The following is a 19306-nucleotide window of genomic DNA, read 5'->3' on the forward strand; positions in this document are numbered from 1 at the left end:
ATTGATTGTTGCCGACTACACCCAATCCGACGTTTACTATCTTGTTAATATGCAGGTCACCGATGGCAAAGACGGCGTCTTCACGAAGATGTCACGATGTTTCAATGGTCGACTCACATACTCTGTTGGGATTATCGCTCTTAGCCAGATCAATTTTGGTCTTGATCAAGGCGTATTTAATAATACACAGGCAATGACACCATTTGCTCGAAGATTTGGGGTATTCAATGCAAAAATTCAAACGTATGTTCTCCAAGCAATTTCCCGACCTTGCACTAAGGAAAGAAAAGCTATGAGCTCGAAACATATTATCTATCCCTCTTGAGCAGTCTCACTTATATCGGCTTCACGTTTGGTCTTGTAACGGGCAATATCCTCAGCGCGAAAATCGGACGGAAGAAGTGCTTCATGGTGATGTGCTTCTGGGCCATCCTGGGCGCGATCATCTGCATAACCACGACAACAAACAAATGGCAGATGGTAGTCGGACGTATCGTATCGTACATATACATCGGTATGGAACTGGCTCTTGTGCCTGTAACGCAGTCCGAGTTAGTCCCAGCACCAGTACGAGGCGCCACCGTCGGTACATATCAGTCTGCACTACTTATCGGTCAGCTCATTGCGTCACTGATATGCCGAGGTACCGGCAATATCGACGACGATAGATCCTGGCGCATACCTCTTGGCATACTATTCATCATCCCGACCATCATGTTGTGCGCCGTGTGGTACATACCTGAAAGTCCGCGCTGGCTGCTCCAAAAGGATCGGCCTGAAGAAGCTATAGCAAACTTGCGCCTATTGCGCCAGGGCAAGTTCACCGAGGAAGAAATTCAACAGGAATATCGCGAAATCCAGGGCACATTAAATGCGACGGCCAAGAAGGGAAGATTCATTGAGCTGTTCCAGGGAAGTATGTACCACCAAGAACGATTACGATGTCTACTCAGCGTCGCTTTTCGCGGGTATCTCGTGTTTTGAACCAGACTGACAGGATTTGCAGCTAATCTAAAGCGCACACTCATCGTCTTAGGGGTGAACATATTCTTGCAGCTGACTGGGCAGAACTTCGTTTCAGTCTACGGCGCCATCTTTATCAAGAGCTTAGGTGTCATCAATCCTTTCACCATGACCTCCATCAATACTGCTGTGAGCATCATATTCGTCTTTATATGTCAGCTCGCAACAGACAAGACTGGTCGAGTGTAAGTTGTGGTCCATCTCCTCCGCTACCCTCATCTACTAATACGATACCGTTAGACCACTGATGTTTGTTGGTGCAATCATCCAATGTGGTGGCCTCATGACGATGGGCGGTCTCGGAACAGTCGCCAGTCCTTCCTACTCAATCAAAGCTACTATCGTGAGTATGGTGACCGTCTTTGGGGTTGGCTTCCAACTCGGCTGGGCTCCTCTTTCGCATGTCGTGGCCGCGGAAATTCCAACTCAGCGTCTCCGCGATACAACTTATGCACTTGGCTCCGTCTTCAACATTGCAATTCAATTCGCTGTTTCTTTTTCAATACCTTACCTACTCAACGAGCCGTATGCAGCGCTAGGAAGCAAGGTTGGATTCATATTTGGCGCGACCGCAGTGGGTGCTGTGTTGTTCACGTGGTTCTGCATTCCTGAATGCAGTGGGAAAACGCTTGAGGAGATCGATGAGTTGTTTCTTGAGGGCGTATCAGTCAGGAAGTTCCGGAAAATTAGAGTGACTGTACCGACAGCCCAGTATACGGGTGATGGAAAGAAGGTTGACATGAAGATCGAATCAGTTGAGGTGTAGAGCCTAAAGGCACGAGTCACAAAGCTTGATATGACCTCGTATTATTTATCGAACAAGAGCCTTGGATGTTTCGCTGTCTGTTGAGCCGTCGTCTAGGCATATCCCTGTCTGTGCGATACTTCTCTTGAATTATATTCTTGAGTCAACGCCAACCATCTAGTCATAGTTTATCGATGCCAGAACTCTCCCGCCTCTCAAATCACTGAAAACCCAGCTGACTTCAGATTCTGGGCTGCTTCAATCATACTATAGGGTACAAAAACATACCGGTGACGTACCACAGATGACGCCCTTGCATCCCTGATCTGTAACCCAACGGAGATCTCTAGAAAGCTCAAGTATTGACACAAAACCTGCGGCGGAAGGCTACCGGTCAAACAATGATCAAACTAAAACAGCTTGAAATAGAAGCAGTGACCTGAACAGATAATGAGAGAACTAGCGATTTACGACTACATTTAGATTCCTTCGTGACTGCTGGAATTGACCATCGGAGCTTGGTAGAATAGCTCCAGCATGATGCGATCACTAATGCCGTTAATCTGAGCTTCTATGAATATTAATGAAAACGTTCGTGCGGTTGGTTTGAAGTTGGTGGGTATTTTGAAAATAACTGACAAGGGGTTCGCTGTCAGGACGATGGCTGTGAAATATGTAATGTGAATCAAGTTGGGCGAAAGAGATATGGAGCCGCTTGGCTGCCTAGATATCGGTAAGAAATTGGTGCATAAACAAGAGTTGTTCCTCATTATGAGTGTGTCTATGTCTATAACGTATCCAAATCGTAAAAGTTGGTATCCATGGCGCTTACTAACCCATTTCTTGCGCTTGCGCGGTCTAGTCTATATTATAACTTGATCTATGCCCATCCGATTCTGTAAAGATTATATCCGCTCTCGTCACCTCGTCCAATACCCCTCCTCTTTTCTACGAACTCTGTCTCTAGTATCTTGAACGTTAAGCCATCGTCTTTCTTTGGACACAACTCAGGGGTGAATGCAGCTTCAACAGTATCGGGAATGCCTTCAAACTTCCCAGTCTTACGTACGGTGACCATTAGCCAGAAAGCCCCATTTTTGGCAAGTAGGTGGGCTGCACAGTCACGGAGCCAGGTGGCGTGTTCGGGAGCGTAGACAACATCCGATGCGATGAGGAGGTTGGATACCGATTCCATGTGTACAGGAGGTTGTGCCCAGTCTAATATGGCAGTGCCCACAGGAGGTGTGTCATATGAATTCGAAGGAAAGTTGGTCTCGATGTTAGCGTTGCAGTTCTCCAGAACAGCGGGGTGATAGTCAGTCGCCGTGATGCTCACAGGGGTAGCACCAATAGCAGGGAGTAATTTTGCGACCGCTAAGCTTACGAGCCCTGTGCCAGCACCAAGCTCAACAATCCTTTTTCCGTCTGTAGCACTCCCTTGAGTCAATCCGAAGCGTTCTGGGTCTGCACACATCATGCTACTGAGTACGATGCTGGCACCCCAGGATTGAAGCCCGACGGCTGTGTGGTCCGTACTAGATAGTGGCGCATCGTTCAGTGTAATCTGGACGGACTCTCCAGTGGATGTAAGGAAAGAAAAGTCTCGTGTTAGCGCCTCTTCCTTCTCCTCAGTGGACTCAAACAGGCTTGAAAGAACGAAGCCTGCATCATCGACGAGTCTTTCCCGCACTTCATCGTGGATGTCCATCTCTTCCGAGCGCGCCAGGAGGGAGTTCAGCCATTGGATGGCAAAAGTGCGTTCGAACGGGTCAGCGCGGAGGGCTGCTGTCACCTCTTCGGGCGTGGCGTCGTTATCGTCATCTTCGCCTTCGTCTTGAGACGCATAACCAGAATCCACAGGTTCTGGGGGTGACGCAATGGAAGTGCGCTCTCGTTTCGACGCTGGATGCGTGATGGCAGTTGGAAGGCGTACAGGACAGTACAAAGCCTGCAAATTCCTGAGTGCGGCGAAAACCTGACCTTCGGATGCCGACAGTAGAGAACGAATAGGTGGTAAACTGCTTGATGGAGGCAGACAACTGCCTGCAAAGCTGACACTCATTTGGGGTTTCGCTAACGAATGAACAGACCAAGAAACGCACACAGGGGAAAGGAACGTGGAGAGAAGAAAGGAAAGAACTGGAGAAGACGCGGAGACAGGGTTCTCCCGTAAAGAAGCGAACGCGAGGGACAATTTGACGATACTTAGTTTAGCCTCACGCCCGGGCAAAGTCGTGACATCTAGAACTTTTCACCGCCTATCGCGTGGCAGCGTGGGCACATTCGTGGGAGTAAATGCAGGTGTAAATGCTGAGCTTGCATTCTGCTCTTTCTTGAGGCTTGGATCAGAACGTCAGCTACATGCAAGATATATAGGTCATGAATCCAGTACGAAGAACTGCGCCTGTGTACATATGCCCTGGGTTCGTGAATTTTGCGTGGGATGGCGATTGCCACGTGGGTCGCTAAGCCGAGCCTCATCGGCGTTACTCGAGAAAGGGCTTAGTGTCAATTTCTGTAGGTTCCATCGTCCACGATCCCATCTTCGGTCAACCCCGGCAAGCTTGAGTCGCGCCAGCAAAAATAACCTTGAAACATCTTGGTATACCCTATCTGGAATTTCCTCAGCGACACGTTGATTGTAGCACTAGTGGCTTGGGATCGCTTTGCGCGATATGGTGCCGAAGCTGCTCAGCCCACTATGCCTAGCACAATCGCTCGCGGCCATGTTTTTTACTTGTTTGGTAAAGCATGGAAGCTGCTCGTGCAATCGTCGCCGACTACTCCCATCTACCACGCCTTAGTCGTCGCGCTAGCTAAATCCCGATAGGCACTTCTTCTCTCAAGTCGCGATCTCAGGTAGCCGTATGCTCAAAACATATGACTAGGTAATGGTGACTATACCTCAGCATACGTTCTAGCAGAAAGATCTCTAGGATTGCCAGATCATCGTTGCGATTGGTCTCTCGCTACAGTCGTCTCGCCCCGAGGCACAAAGACATACTCTTCATAGTGGAAATGAAATCATGATTCATATACACGATTGCAGCACCAGTTCATTAGAATGATAAATTCTTGAAGCTCCTAACCCCGGAAAGCTTCATCGTGCATTCCGTTGTTTACTATGTCAAGACATGAGTGAATGACGCTTCCAGTGAACATAGGCTACCTAGGTACACTTTCCTCGAACTCAAATCGCAAAGCAGAATTCACTTCGGGGCTACGGAACCCAGTTCATAGAATGTCGCTCCTGTTCTGTGCCCATACGTATCTGTACCGATTCGAGCATGTTGTTTGGAATCAGATCGTCATTACTCCTTGCTTCTACTTGTTCGTGCTTCATGTTACTGTCGCTTATATGTATCATCTAGTCTATGATTGGCAATATGGCTCACAAGGCTATGCTGATGGATGGTCGAATATACGAGCCGATTTTACAAACGTCAGGAGGAACTGGTGTAGTTGGGGAAGACAACGATAAGTCGTTTCGTCTTAGCGCTCAGTACCTTAAAAAGAGGGGTACGGCTCACTTCTAGCCTGTCTGGTCCTCAAAGGGCAGTAATCGGCTTTGGTGAGAACTACTCGTAGATAGATACTTCTTTATTAACGGTGGGCAAACTACTGATGATAAGACGACGCGTAACTGGAACTGACTTCAGAAGTGGGGTGTGGGCTAGGGATGGGCAAAGCAGGAAGGAGCTTTCGGGCACCCGATGTCCGGACCTAATCCGCCCCACCAACGAAATCTTATCAGATCCATTTAATCATCAACGTATAGCGGCCAGCAAATACACAATTTGATCAGAGGCCCGCGACTTTCTTGTTTGATGTGTTTGCCGTTACCATGGCTACAGTAAAGAATTTGCGCATAGGCGTTGACGTTGGCGGGCAAGTACTACGAAAATGAGCTACAGGTGTCAAGAGACTAACACTACGTACAGGACGAACACTGATGGAGTCATCATCGATCCTACAAAGTCCAGTGAAGATGGAAGAGGGATTGTTGCTTGGTATGAACGCGATTCTTGCACGTTCATCGACACGTGTCCTTGTTTATCCCCTTATCACGAACTTTAACGAACACATACCGCAAGATTCATCCAAACGGGATACAATTTTGTTGAAGATGAGAGCTCACATCAGGACTTAGGCACAAGGCTCCTACCACTACCAACCCAAGCCATGGCATTGCCGACGCCATCACCACCATGTTCAGATCTGCATCTGTAGACCCATCCTCAGTTGCGAGCGTGACGATAGGAACCACCCATTTCGTCAACGCTGTAGTGACTCGTGATCGGACACGCCTCTCACAAGTCGCTGTACTCCGTCTTTCCGGACCTTTCAGCAAACACGCACCACCATGCGTCGACTGGCCAGCTTCTCTGCGGAACATTATCCTCGGGCATTACGCTCTCATCAAAGGAGGCTTAGAAGTGGATGGCAGTCTGATCTCCGACATCAGACAACAGGAGATTGTGGAGCAATGCAACATTGTCAAAGAGAAAGGAATCAAAAGTATAGTAGTGAATGGTGTCTTCAGTCCAATCGATACAGTCGAGAAGCAAGAAGAGCGTGCCGCCGAAATTATCAGGCGCGAACTAGGAGAAAACGTCGATATCGTCCTTAGCAAGACAGTCGCTAACCTTGGATTTTTGGAGCGCGAAAATGCCGCGATATTGAACGCCTCGATTTTGTCCTTTGCTAGAAAGACGATAGCGTCATTTCACACACCAATCAAGGAACTCGGACTGAGCTGCCCCGTCTTCATCACTCAGAACGATGGTACGATACTGAGTGGTGAAGCAGCAAGCCGGCTGCCTATCCGAACTTTCTCATCTGGTCCAACGAACAGCATGCGTGGCGCTGCTTTCCTTGTTGGGAGGCAGGAGAACGGTGGAGCAGTGATGGTTGTCGACGTCGGTGGAACGACCACTGATGTGGGCTTATTGCTTGCGAACGGCTTTCCCAGGCAGCAAGCCGCATACTCGGAGTTGTCTGGAGTTAGGATGAATTTCTCGTACCCCGATGTGAAAAGCATAGGACTGGGAGGTGGCAGCTTGGTGAGAAAAGTTGGGGAGAGATTGCAAGTAGGACCAGAGTCAGTGGGGTACCAGCTACCAGAAAAGGCGCTCGTCTTCGGTGGAAATGTTCCTACAGCAACTGACTACGTTGTAGCGTCTTCACCTGATGTCACAATAGGCCAACCGGAAAACGTGCGAGGAAAGCTGCAGGCAGACAACGTACAAGCATTTCAAGCTGAGACAAAGATCATGCTTGAAAACATCATTGACAAGATGAAGACATCGCCTGATGATCTCCCGGTTCTGCTCGTCGGTGGTGGTGCGGTGATAGCTCCAGATGAACTGAAGGGAGCGAGTAAAGTGATAAAACCTCAATGGTCGGGTGTAGCCAACGCTATCGGTGCTGCTATGGCGCGTGTCAGTACTCTCATCGATACTGTCAAGTCAACCGAGAAGCAGACTCAGAAAGAGCTACTAGCTGAGATATGTGAGGAAGCTAAACAGAAGACTATCGAAGCAGGCGCCTCGGCGACAACGGTTGCCATTGTTGAGGTAGAAGATCTTCCGTTGCAATATGTCGCCAACAAAACACGTTTTATGGTCAGAGCTGCAGGAGACTTCGACTTCTCAAGGGCAGGGGATTTTGCAGACCTGAATATCACTAAGGAAGAAGATGGCATAGAGACCAGGTCGAGCGCAAGCGATGCCATCGCGGCGCCTTCGAGCGAAGATGCAGCTGACCAGGTCGACATAACACCGGAAGTTGACATCATGGGGTATAAGCCAAAAGTGGCTAACCGAGAGTGGTGGATATCAGAGACTGATCTCGACTGGATCACCATCGGTTGCTACATCCTAGGTACCGGCGGTGGAGGTTCTCCATATTCCACTATGCTCCGAGTACGTGGTATCCTTCGATCTGGTGGAAGCGTCCGCGTCGTAAGTCCAGATGACCTCAAAGACGACGCGCGAGTAGGAAGCGGCGGCGGCGCTGGAAGCCCAACAGTCGGAATCGAGAAGCTGTCTGCCGACGAGTAAGTCTCGTATCGATATGATACTCTGCATTTATTGATGCTTGTGCAGAATGATGGACGCTCAAACCCACCTCTACGATCTCATCAAGGGTGGTTACGCGACACATATCATACCTTTAGAGATTGGCGGTTCGAACGGGTTACAGGGTCTCGTCTTGGGTGCATCGACTAACATGAACATACCATGTGTAGATGGCGATTGGATGGGCCGAGCATATCCTACAAAATGGCAGACAACGCCAGTTGTGTTCGGTGAGCGAGGAATCGTGTTTGCACCAGTCGCAGTGGCTGATGGAAACGGCAACACGCTATATATGCCCACTGCAACGAGCGATCTGAAGGTCGAACAAGTCATTAGAGCAGCATTGAGCCAGATGGGAAGCTCTGTCGGAACAGCCGATGCCCCCGTTACAGGCTCTGAAACACGAAGATGGGCTGTCGAACACACTATCTCGCTGTCGTGGAGGATAGGAAGAGAGGTAGCCCGTGCGCGCAAGGAGAACAGAATTGACAGTGTGGCGCAATCAATCATCGACGCGGTTGGAGGCGCTGAAACAGGCCGCGCGCTTTTCAAAGGCAAGATTGTCGGTGTAGAGCGTAAGCTGTACATGGGCCACGTGTACGGCGAGGTGATCATAGAAGGCACTGGAAGCGAGTATCAAGGCAAGATCAAAATACCCTTCAAGAACGAGAACATTGCCGCGATAAGGATACCGGATGGTGAAGGGAGTAAGACTGGTGAGGAGAAGAACGAAGATGTACTCGCTATCGTTCCTGACCTCATTGCGGTCATTGATGCGCAAAATGGCGAGGCCATTGGGACGCCAGAGTATCGATACGGACTGCTAGTCTCAGTGATCGGTATCACTGCGAGTGATCGCTGGACTAGTCCAAAGGGTATCGAAATTGGTGGGCCGAAGGCTTTTGGGTTGGACCATTTAGAATACAAGCCCCTGGGCAAGTTTGTAAAGCCAGTAAGCGTTATTGATGAGTATGACGGAAAGCAATAAGTGTTAGGTACGGAGGTTGGCAGAATGGTCTCTAATGAAGAGGCCAGTGTCTTAGGTCGTTCTTTGCATCTATGATACTTCGGCTTGCTTCGTGCCGGGATACAATGGTAAAATGAGCTTGACAGCAGCCTCGTAGCTCGTAAATAGTATACCACCACTAAACACCGTGCGCCCTAGTCTCATCGTTGTGCCTTTCCAGAATCCTTTGATACCATAATCCAACAACACACTCTTCACAGCCTCAGCAGTGCTTGTACCTCTTGCGCTCTGCGATCGTGTCTTGATGACATCGAAAGGTTGTGTGGAGAGCGTTGTCACAACGCCTGCTACTGATCCGTTTGCGAAATTGACTGCGGTGTTCTGTTCGATGTTCTTGGTCTTTTCAAAGTCTTTGAGAATATTGTACGTTCCCATCCGGAATGCTGTCGCTGATGCCTGTTTGAGGGTAGTCCCTGCAAAGCCACGGTATAGACCGAGTATACCGTGCTCTTTCCAGATTGTTGCTGTCGCATGAAAACCGGAGCGAAAACGCTTTTCATTTCTGGCGTCATCAATAAGTGCCGTTTTGATGCGTTCTGTAGGTGTGACCGCAGTGATCGATGCGACTACCCCAGCAGTCATGCCAGCCAACAGATTGCGAAGTGGCGAAAGTGTGCCAGTCTCTGGATCTGCGAAGGATAACTTGATTTGATCGAAGAAGAGAAAGCGAACAGCATCTTTGCCTACTGAACCGAAGACCAGCGCTCCGCAGCCTTTGTAAAGCGCTTTGATTCCCTCATTTTGATAAACTTGAGTCACGACGAGGAAAGGGTTTCGTGGTGTCGGTACGCCTTTCTCAGCTCTCAACTGTACACGCGTTTTGGCAAACTCGAGAGGATACTGCAAGTGGAATAAGCTACTAGACCGAGGCCGGAATGCCTCTTTGGGCGTACCGAAAGAAAGCCTTCCACACCGCCAGCAATGCCGCCAGCTGCCAAAGAGACTATTGCGGGTGTGCTTTTGTCCTTGTAATCGTCAATGATGCGCTTGGGAGAGTTGTGGGCGAGCTTACATTGGCGCCTGAAACCATTTGTGTCTAGGGAAATCAGGATAACGATGATGTTGTGATGGAAAGTGATGCGGTCGACGGGAAATATCATAGATGCTTAGGTTAGTAGCCAGCCGATAGCCGAACCAGCGGCTCCGTTCCCGACAGCCTCAGCAACACCGATGCGAAAGCGACACGTCAAAACGGGGGATTACAGCCACAAAACCATGATCGCGAGGTTGAATCAGGGTGCATACACACCCATTGAGTGTTTCAAGATCTCGGAGACGGGGCTGAACAATTCATTTATTGTACCATGTATGATGACATCAGATCATCGGGCAATCCATGAATGGCTTGAGGAAAGATAACTGGATTACGCCTTGAAAGATAAGGACAAATTTGCGAAACTATTTGGAGTTGATCGTCGCATTAGGTCATTCATGTCCCGCGCAACTTGACCTGACTATTTTTGTTCGCTCATAATTCATGCTACCAAGACTGAGCGCCGTTCGCCCGCGAATATACCGAGGACTTTGTCAACATAACGCGCGGCTTTGAACTCGCACTCGATTGATCGTAAGACTGAATAGCCTGCTGTGACTAGGCGGTAGCATCGTCTAACTCGAACAAACTATCGAATCGATTATCCCTTGCCGCAGCATAGGCAACCATCTTCTCATCGCTACTATTGTCACCGCTCTCGTCTTGCGCATTGTTACTTAGCTTGTCCAGTTTCTTGAGAGCTTCGTCCACGTTCCAAGCAATTCTCTCAGCGCCTACTCTTGCCCCGACTAGGTTCGGTGCTCCGGGCCCCAGTTTCAATCCGGCCAGTCGTCCTGTCACAAACAGAGGAACATTGTCGTCCCACATCAAGTCTTCGTTCAGGCATGGTAAACCGCCAATGCACTTGATTGGATATTGTTGTTGGATGCTCTGAAGGTAAGGAATAGTACGGATGTCAGACTGGATACCGGTTGCAAAGACCATATAGTCTACAGGCGGGAGCTTGAGGACTGATTCTGCCGAAGACACCTCACAGGCCCATGTTTTGGATGGTTGCTCCCATTTCGCGGAATGGAGTTTGGTATAGTTACGTAGCTCGATCTTTCGACACGCGACATGCGAATCGAGAATTTTCCGGTAGCGTGGTGTCATACTACCTCCATTGCGGGCTTGTACAATCATATCAAAGCGCTCTACCGGCCATCGTTAGTCAAGATTAACCAAGCACGAACGTCGACTGACCTTCATCTGTGTCTGCCGTCCAGAACTCAGCTTGCTTGAAGTTCCGAAACTTGCCGACCCACTCTAAATCTACGTCGAAATGTTTGACCTTAAGTGGTCCACGCATGAGCATCCACACTTTGTTGACGCCCCGCTTAATCGCCAAATCTGCGAGTTGGATGCTCGTCAAGCCGCCACCGACGATGAGCATACTCGTCAGCTGACGAGCCTGAATTTTAGCCATCACATGAGATGGTGGAAATTGCTTAATCTGCATCGCGTGAGCAAAGCCTTCGTGTGGATGTTGAGTAGGTAGACCAGGAACGAGGGGTATCGATGGCGCATTCCCAGGACCGACAGCCAGCACAACTAGATGTGCAAAGCGTGCGCCTTGGTCTGTTTCGACCCGAAATACTTTTCTCTCATCCGCCACTGCACCATCAGAGATGAAACTTCTGAGCTCTGTCTTGTCAAACTTCGAAACCTTGTCATATTGGATGTCCATGACGCTCTCTTTTCTCAATAGATCCTTGCCAAGTCGATATCTCTTGATAACCTCTTCACAATGCGCATCAAATAGATCGGTACGTGGCACATAGTAATCTTTTCGATCCCTTTCATCCACATCGGGTGTGCGACCCAAAAATCGCCCTTGCGTCTTCAAGTTCTTCTTCTTTTTATGCTTGCTGACTTCCTTTCCGGCAACGCCAGGCAAAGCTTGAATGTCCTTCTCCCTCTCCTTTTCATACGTGTACCCGAGCAGTGCATCACGATCAGCGGGATCAACGTGAAAGAACATCGGACTTCGAAGGTAATCGATGCGAAAGGTTTTGAAGAGGCGTTTCCATTTGGACATCCAGTCTGCGCCATCTGCATCGAGAACCACTATGTCTATGAATTCATCGGTTGGTACATCATGATCGCAGCCACATTCTGAGCTACCGGGGGTGGAGGGTGGCGTTGGTAATGAGTCCTTATTCGTTCGGTAGTTTTTGATGTTCATTTTTCGGCCATGTTTCCGGATCCAGTGGTATCGTTGGTGCTCATCGTCTGTGAAGGTTGCCGATGGTGTGTGTTCACGGAGTCGTGCTGCTACTGCTAGGCCTGATGGCCCGCCACCAATGATAAGGACGTCGTGAATGTGCATTGTGTTGCAATCCTAGAATACTGACTTGGAACCCTGATGAAATGTGTGAATTAAGAAACCTTGAAGTACTTCGAATGTCTTGCCCGTGTGAGTACCTGATGGCTAGCGTTCCAAGTTGGGCGCATCCATCATGGTGCTAAAGGTACCCGATGACGAGGACACGACTTCACTCAGACGACGGGTCGATGTCAGTGTCGGATCCCTTCGAGTGCATCTTCAATAATGCCTTGCTCGGGGACGAGTAGTCAGTCGGGTGTGTGGGCGCAAGTAGAGCTCATCCTTGTTCATGGGAATTTGTCTATTTTTTTTTTCAAACAGCATGATATGGCTCGTGATCCTTAGGGCCCTCAGTCGTTGCAGACGTCCGCCAACTCGCAGGAGTACTCAAACTCGACACCCGCTGTGATCTCGCGTCTTCCATCTCGATCGCACTGGTGATAAATTGTGGATCGTTGTCTTCTCTCTGTTTCCCCAGACCGCCATTCATGTCTTCTTGACTTTCTGTACGTCGGAAGATATCCCGAAAGCCTCTAGGTATTTGTTGTTGTCTGGGTTCTGGCCAATAAGCGTGGGTATGCGAGGACTGTTGCGCTCGCGTGACAGAGCTAGGCCCGTATGGACTATCAGCACTATACGTGTGCGAGTTCCAGTTTCTTAGGCCAAAGACGCGTTGAATGAGTGGATAAGTGAGGGGCAAGTTGGCGCAGAGTATAGCTGTATATGACTCCCGAAGATACCAGATCGTCCACTCAGTCCCGAATGGGTTCGTAAATGAGTAGTACTTATTGAGAACTGCAGCAACAATAGTGAATGCCCCTATGCAGAAGATCACAAACAGTATAGTCTTATTCTTCTTGGGTAGACGAACTTTGAAGAGCAGCGGCATGGGTATGCTTAGGATGATCAAATCGCTGGAAATGTTGAAGACTGCGTTGGTGATGAGATGGTTTGTTGCTGCCGAACATTGTTCTGTTATCGTAAGTATTGTGTGAACACAGGCAGCAAAGTCACTCACTCGAATTGGGAGGTACTGCCCAATATTGATTGAACGGCCTGCACCAAACCCCAAGATATAGTACTTCCATGACCACGAATGCGACAGCGACGTAGATAGAGGTAGCGACGACGATTTTGTGTTGCGGCAGAACGAGCGTCATTCGGTTGTACATTATGAGCAAGCAGGCCTTGACCAACCATATCGTAAGGAGTTGCATCTGCTCTACTACCAAGACGAGCTTGGACCCGTATACACGCATCTTGATCTCAGCCTTGGAGTATTGAGAGACATCGTCTCCAGGCGGTATCAAGTTGCCTAAAGTTTGACACAAGAAATCAGCAGATGTCGCACTTGTAGATCATACATGGAAATTACGTACTACTAGTCTTTGCAATTTGATGCATGATAGCGATAAGCACTGTGTCTGTAGCCTTAGGTATCGATCAGCACCTACAGTCGTTCAACAATGTGAATCACAAACCATAGCTACAAGAATTAGGTAATCATCCAATTGTAATAACTTCCATGATCCACGGTGTATTCTTCGCGAAATAAGTCGAATAATGACAACGACCCAGCAAACGCCATAGAAGATTCCAGCTTCGGGGTCGAGAACTCCCGACATGGGTATTTGGTTGGCTCGAGAGCCAAGGGAGTTGTGAAGTTCAGGAGTTGGGCCAGCAAATGGCGACTAGTCCGGGATTAGGTTGCTCAGGGCTTTGGTGGCTGTTAATTAAACGTAGTTAAAAGTATCGTGTATAGGTTTTGAGGAGCGATAGGGACCACGAGGGGTTGGAAAACAAAATAGATCGTCGAGAAAAAATGCCGAGCGCCCGGTCAGCAGCCGTGTTGTGAACCACGGGTGCAATCTCGTGAAAGGCGGGAGTGAATTCAGCAATCACTCGGCATTACTTTGTGATGTCGGGGGCTTTTCGTCACTGGTAGCTTCATTGACAGTTTGATGGGCGCTCTGGGATGTTGCTTGGAAATGGCGCTCTGGGGTATCGTTGTGGGCGGTCGCTCTAGGGTGGTCGCGTAGTGTTCCAGGTGGAAGTATTTGGGCTGAGGAGACAGCGCTCAGAAAGTGAGATCCCCCGGACCCCAAGATACCAGGCTAGACACCAAAAGTGTCGCAAGCGCCACTTTTAACGGAGCTGTGCGTTCTTAATGATCTGCGCAATCGACTAGAGACGGACGTCGAGCTTCGACACTTGTGGGACTGGCGGTAGCGTTGGATTGGATGACGCGCTCCCGACAGCCTCAACCCAGGGCTGAGTCGACCGATTCAAGTCCACAGTAGTATCGCAATGTTGGTTCCTGACCGGAAACCTTTTGCGACGTTTTGTGGTACGATTGAAGAAGAAATGTTACAGCAAATCAAATTCGTAACGGGGTTTTCGGCGCTGCTTCGGTGATTTTGCAGTGACGCAAAGTGCGACTTCAGGCGACCAGTATTCATATCGTGAGTATCTTAGACCAGCCGTTAACAATGTCTCTGCGGGCTTGACTCGACAAGAATTTCCCTGTGACATTGCAGCGGAAAGGCCAATGCTCCAGGAAACTTTCGCGGCGCGTGTCAGCTCGAATGAGTGACATGTTTACGGGCCGGGCGGCAGCGCTATTTGACGCCTTTTGGGGGGCTTAGGTTAGCCAATTGGCGGGCCGTGGCCGTGAGCGTTCAACTCACCACTCACCACCCGCACAATTATCGGCCTTGCTTCAGGCGTTCAGTAGGAAAAGTAGGAAAAATCGCGCAGTTACAACAAGCTTTCAGAAACCTTGTCGCAGATAAAGACGAAGGAAAAGCGCTGTCATGGGCACGCTTGGCGAAGGCGGTGTCTCCGCCTCACAAGCAGGGGCGAACGGAAGTAGCAGTGCGACGTCGGACACAGTCAGCTTAAAAACCCTGGAATGCAGGCACAGTAACCATGAGGTACGTCCGCACAGCTGATGACTCCTTACTACCATCATTGTCAACTATCAAACTTGCAATGCCCAGCGAAGAGGCAAGAAACTCTCTAGAAAAGTATTCAGAAGAAAATGGGAGAGGCATGCTTGTTTAGCAGCCATGATAGCGAGGCCAACACGCAGATGATCCTGAGAACATTAAAACAAACCTGTGCGGAGAGCACAACGAGGACCAAGACCGCGACCAACAAGATGCAATCCTTGAACGCTTTGAGCGAAGGTGCGGCCGTCATTTAGCGGGCGACATCGCCGTCGCCTTTCTTTATTCACGGAGCAACGCAGTAAAGCGAATCATCGACTCGCGAGTTGGACTTCATACCACCATACCCGTCAGGTCGGGGCCAGTGCTATCTCCATCAAGAAAGGCTTGAACAATCACGACCTCTGCCCAAATCCACGAGATATGGACCGGATTTGATTTAGGCTTCTACAGCTTGACAAAGATCAGAGATCAGTCGGATCAGGCCATGACAGCGCTCTCAGAGATCAGTGCTACAACGCCAACGATAGGGATTTGTTGAATGTACTCCGAGAACGTACACTGATCTACCAATACTAGCGCAGCTGTAGGATAGCAGTGAAGGCAAAGAGGAGGACACGGTTGGAAGAAGATGAAGATGTGGGTCTTGGGAGAACAACACGCACCCGCCTTCTTCGCTGAGGCGTAATCTTCTACCGCCCATACTGCAAAGTCCAAGAATCGACACAATACCGTGGCCTATGGCTTCGTCTTACTACACGGACTAGAGTATGGACTATCCTGTCTGTATTGTCGAACTTGCTGTGTTCCAAACATCTATATTCCTATTGTATACAATTGTGAATACCTGCAGGATACACCTTAGTAGTTGCCAAAGGAGACACAGGTTGGGAAACCCGAGCTTCCTTACACAAGGCTCTTCGGTTATTTGTGTCTGGTCGGCTTTTCAGAGCATGTTCACTTGGCACTGAATATTCAACGTAGCCTTGGTTTACAGCATCGATACGTCCTACGGATAAGCTTTGATCAGCAGCATCTATGGGGTAGGCATTAGCGATGGGATCGACGGGCGGGATAACAGTTCATCGTGTGCTACTTGGCTCAAGATCAGTAATCCGCGATCCAAGCGAAGCAAGCGTATCACTGGAGTCGTCTGCGAAGTAGCAGCTCTTAGAACATTTTGCAAAAGATTGCAATTGAGCATGAGCTGCTGAACTTACAAGGAAGGCATGTTCGTAGCTACGGTAAGCAATTCTCGACTGTTCGGCAGTGTCACCACGGCGATACCAAGGCGGAGCTTATCGCTCCTCCAACGCCATGTGGGAACCCACGGATGAGGCCGTTGTACGGAGGTCTATACCTGATGAAGCATGTCCAGCCGTATCGCAGTGTTGTAGGACGAAAACCTTAGCGCTAGATATCGGAATGATTCCGTCAGAGCACCCGTGGATCCCCAATCTTGGTCAACGCAAACACAAACACAAGCAAGCTGCTTGTCTTCATCACCTACGATTTTAACAGATACTCTTACGCCCGTGTCATGGTACAAGATGCTATCGATTGAACATGCAGTTGCCTGATCTCCTAGGGTCATCAAAGACAGCTTCTTCGCAATGTGTCTTGAGCTCGCGTGCCCCTGCCGGCCCGCGATCTCCTCCACACCTCCTACTGTCTAGGGTAGTCTAGCCGGACGCCGAACCGTGCACTGATAAAGAGATAGCATCCCGCTCGTCGTCATTCGCCGCGCAAACGCCTATCACCCATACTAATGGGTTATGACGCTGCTTTGGGCCGCTGCCCATGTGTTGCAGCATGGCTTCGCGTGTACTCTCCCGCTTGGTGTAGGGACACCCCGCTTACGACCCTGCTGCACAATGGTATGCAGACTAGGGTATGGGCGTATATAGATGAGTTGCTGCACTTTGCGCGTTGCTAGAGTTTTAGTGTACCGGTTCGTGTCGCGATCTTTTCATTAGTCGGGTGCGTTCTTCGACTGCGACTGCGACGACGACAACAACGCGCGTATGCGTTTTCCCTTGCAACAATGACGACTTCTCACCATCGGAACCCCTCCGTCGCGGAAGAACCTGTGACTTCTGTTCTTCCAGACGGCGACATACCTTACGATCCCACGCATTCTTTGAACCCGGATGAAGAGGTTCTGGCGGCACTTGGTTACAAATCCGAGTTCAAGAGAGAATTTTCCCTCTTTACCACATTCTGTGTCAGTTTCGCAGTTCTGGGTCTACTGCCCAGTTTCGCATCTACACTGTATTATGGCATGGGCTATGCAGGGACAGCTGGCATGACCTGGGGTTGGATCGTAGCCATGATAGGAATTCAATGTGTGGCTATGAGTATGGCGGAGCTGTGCAGTAGCATGCCGACGAGTGGAGGGTTATATTATGCTTCTGCCGTCCTAGCACCACCTGGTTGGGGACCTTTTGCTGCGTGGCTCACTGGTTGGAGTAACTGGCTCGCTCAGATTACAGCGGCACCGTCCGGCAAGTACAAAACCGTCATCCCTTGTTGATGATTACGGGCAAAGAGTTGACTGTTCGAGCAGTCAATTATGGAATTGCGGCCATGATACTTGCGGCGGCTAGTATCAACGATCCATCTTACGTCCCCACAGACTATCAGACGTTCTTGCTAACCGTCTTTATCATGATACTGCATGCCATTCTTTCCTCGATGCCGACACGCTGGCTCGCACAATTCAATTCTGCTGGTTCGACATTCAACTTCATCGCGCTCGTTGTCGTCATCATCATGATACCAGCCGGCACAGACCGCACAGAACGTGGCCTTCCTCGTTTTGCTCCTTCAAGCGAAGTTTGGGGCACGATCTATGAGGGAACATCCTTTCCAGCCGGCATCTCAGTTTTGATGTCCTTTATCGGCGTTATCTGGACTATGTCCGGCTACGATTCACCGTTCCATCTTGCAGAAGAATGCTCTAATGCGAACATCGCTTCTCCGCGCGCTATCGTCCTAACGTCGGCCACCGGGGGTATATTTGGCTGGTTCCTGCAGCTGGTTGTTGCATACACTGTCGTTGATATCGACCTAGTCCTTGACTCGGAGCTTGGGCAGCCGTTCGCCGCATACCTGATGCAGTGTATGTCGCAAAAGATGACATTGGCCATCCTTGCCCTAACCATCATCGCGGGGTTCAGCATGGGTCAAGGGTGTATGATTGCCGCAAGCCGAGTCACATTCGCCTATGCTCGTGATGATTGTTTCCCTCTGAGTAAGTACTGGAAGAGAGTCAACCGACATACTCAAACGCCTGCAAACGCCGTGTGGTTCAACTGCGCAGTCGGTATACTGTGCCTGCTGCTCATCTTTGGTGGAGAGTTGGCAGTTGGAGCGCTGTTCTCGATTGGCGCTATTGCAGCTTTTGTGTAGGTTTATGTCATCACAGTAGGATTTCTCTGCTGACAGCGGATAGCGCATTTACTATACCAATCTTCATCCGCGTCTTTCTTGTAGGGAACCGTTTCAGACCGGGTCCCTGGAACCTAGGGAAGTACTCTAGCGCAATTGGCAGCGTCGCATGCGTGTTCGTCTTGCTTATGATACCTATCCTATGTTTCCCCAGCATAACCGGAGCAGACTTGACGTAAGGCCCAACAGAACCTTGGTATTATCCCGAAAAGACTAACATACTCGCAGTGTTGCAGACATGAATTGGACATGTGTTGTCTACGGTGGCCCAATGTTGTTGGTAACGATATGGTGGTTCGTTTCAGCGCACAAATGGTTTAAAGGACCAAAGGTAAACATTGAGCACATGATGCTCGGACGAGAAGAGGCCGTGGTTGTCGGACAGGGGTCGGTAGATGGGAAGGATGGCGATAGCTCGTTGGGGGATGTAAAAGCGCCAGAAAAGATTACCAAATCTTGAGTAGAGGCTTCTCTGTCGGTACATGATGCGTCTGTTGCCTTGTGCGAGAGGCGCAAGAGAAGAGTTTTGCAGAATTCGAGCAAATGGACCTATGTCGCTATCGTGCTATGATCTATTTCATGTCAGCTACGACTATGTATGGAGAACATCCCGTACTGACCCCAGATAGCAGCTAGCGCGACAACGATGAGCGCCACAGCCTGTTCCTGATTGC

General features: G+C 49.6%; 7 protein-coding genes across 7 annotated transcripts; 3 read left to right on the forward strand and 4 right to left on the reverse strand.

Moving 5' to 3' along the window:
• Positions 1–49: 49 nt before the first annotated feature.
• GT037_007042 (general substrate transporter) lies at positions 50–1789 on the forward strand (the record flags this gene model as incomplete). The annotated part of the gene is made up of 4 exons (XM_038932089.1): positions 50–243; positions 291–916; positions 1007–1208; positions 1264–1789. The coding sequence occupies 4 exons, from the start codon at positions 50–52 to the stop codon at positions 1787–1789; spliced, it is 1548 nt and encodes a 515-aa protein (XP_038785561.1).
• Positions 1790–2648: 859 nt separating this feature from the next.
• On the reverse strand, positions 2649–3830 carry GT037_007043 (uncharacterized protein; the record flags this gene model as incomplete). The annotated part of the gene is made up of 1 exon (XM_038932090.1): positions 2649–3830. The coding sequence occupies one exon, from the start codon at positions 3828–3830 to the stop codon at positions 2649–2651; it is 1182 nt and encodes a 393-aa protein (XP_038785562.1).
• A 2146-nt stretch (positions 3831–5976) lies between these two features.
• On the forward strand, positions 5977–8836 carry GT037_007044 (duf-domain-containing protein; the record flags this gene model as incomplete). The annotated part of the gene is made up of 2 exons (XM_038932091.1): positions 5977–7826; positions 7876–8836. 2 exons carry the CDS (start codon positions 5977–5979, stop codon positions 8834–8836), a joined length of 2811 nt encoding a protein of 936 aa, XP_038785563.1.
• A 69-nt stretch (positions 8837–8905) lies between these two features.
• On the reverse strand, positions 8906–9975 carry GT037_007045 (tricarboxylate transport mitochondrial precursor; the record flags this gene model as incomplete). The annotated part of the gene is made up of 2 exons (XM_038932092.1): positions 8906–9715; positions 9769–9975. 2 exons carry the CDS (start codon positions 9973–9975, stop codon positions 8906–8908), a joined length of 1017 nt encoding a protein of 338 aa, XP_038785564.1.
• Positions 9976–10466: 491 nt separating this feature from the next.
• GT037_007046 (nucleotide-binding domain-containing protein) lies at positions 10467–13638 on the reverse strand (the record flags this gene model as incomplete). Its single annotated transcript, XM_038932093.1, has 5 exons — positions 10467–11062; positions 11112–12249; positions 13106–13206; positions 13253–13549; positions 13614–13638. 5 exons carry the CDS (start codon positions 13636–13638, stop codon positions 10467–10469), a joined length of 2157 nt encoding a protein of 718 aa, XP_038785565.1.
• A 780-nt stretch (positions 13639–14418) lies between these two features.
• On the reverse strand, positions 14419–14766 carry GT037_007047 (uncharacterized protein; the record flags this gene model as incomplete). Its single annotated transcript, XM_038932094.1, has 2 exons — positions 14419–14551; positions 14606–14766. The coding sequence occupies 2 exons, from the start codon at positions 14764–14766 to the stop codon at positions 14419–14421; spliced, it is 294 nt and encodes a 97-aa protein (XP_038785566.1).
• A 2460-nt stretch (positions 14767–17226) lies between these two features.
• On the forward strand, positions 17227–19092 carry GT037_007048 (amino acid transporter; the record flags this gene model as incomplete). The annotated part of the gene is made up of 4 exons (XM_038932095.1): positions 17227–17539; positions 17668–18589; positions 18637–18807; positions 18861–19092. 4 exons carry the CDS (start codon positions 17227–17229, stop codon positions 19090–19092), a joined length of 1638 nt encoding a protein of 545 aa, XP_038785567.1.
• Positions 19093–19306: the final 214 nt, after the last annotated feature.

Source organism: Alternaria burnsii (genome assembly GCF_013036055.1).
Source record: "Alternaria burnsii strain CBS107.38 chromosome Unknown 731, whole genome shotgun sequence".
NCBI lineage: Eukaryota > Fungi > Ascomycota > Dothideomycetes > Pleosporales > Pleosporaceae > Alternaria > Alternaria burnsii.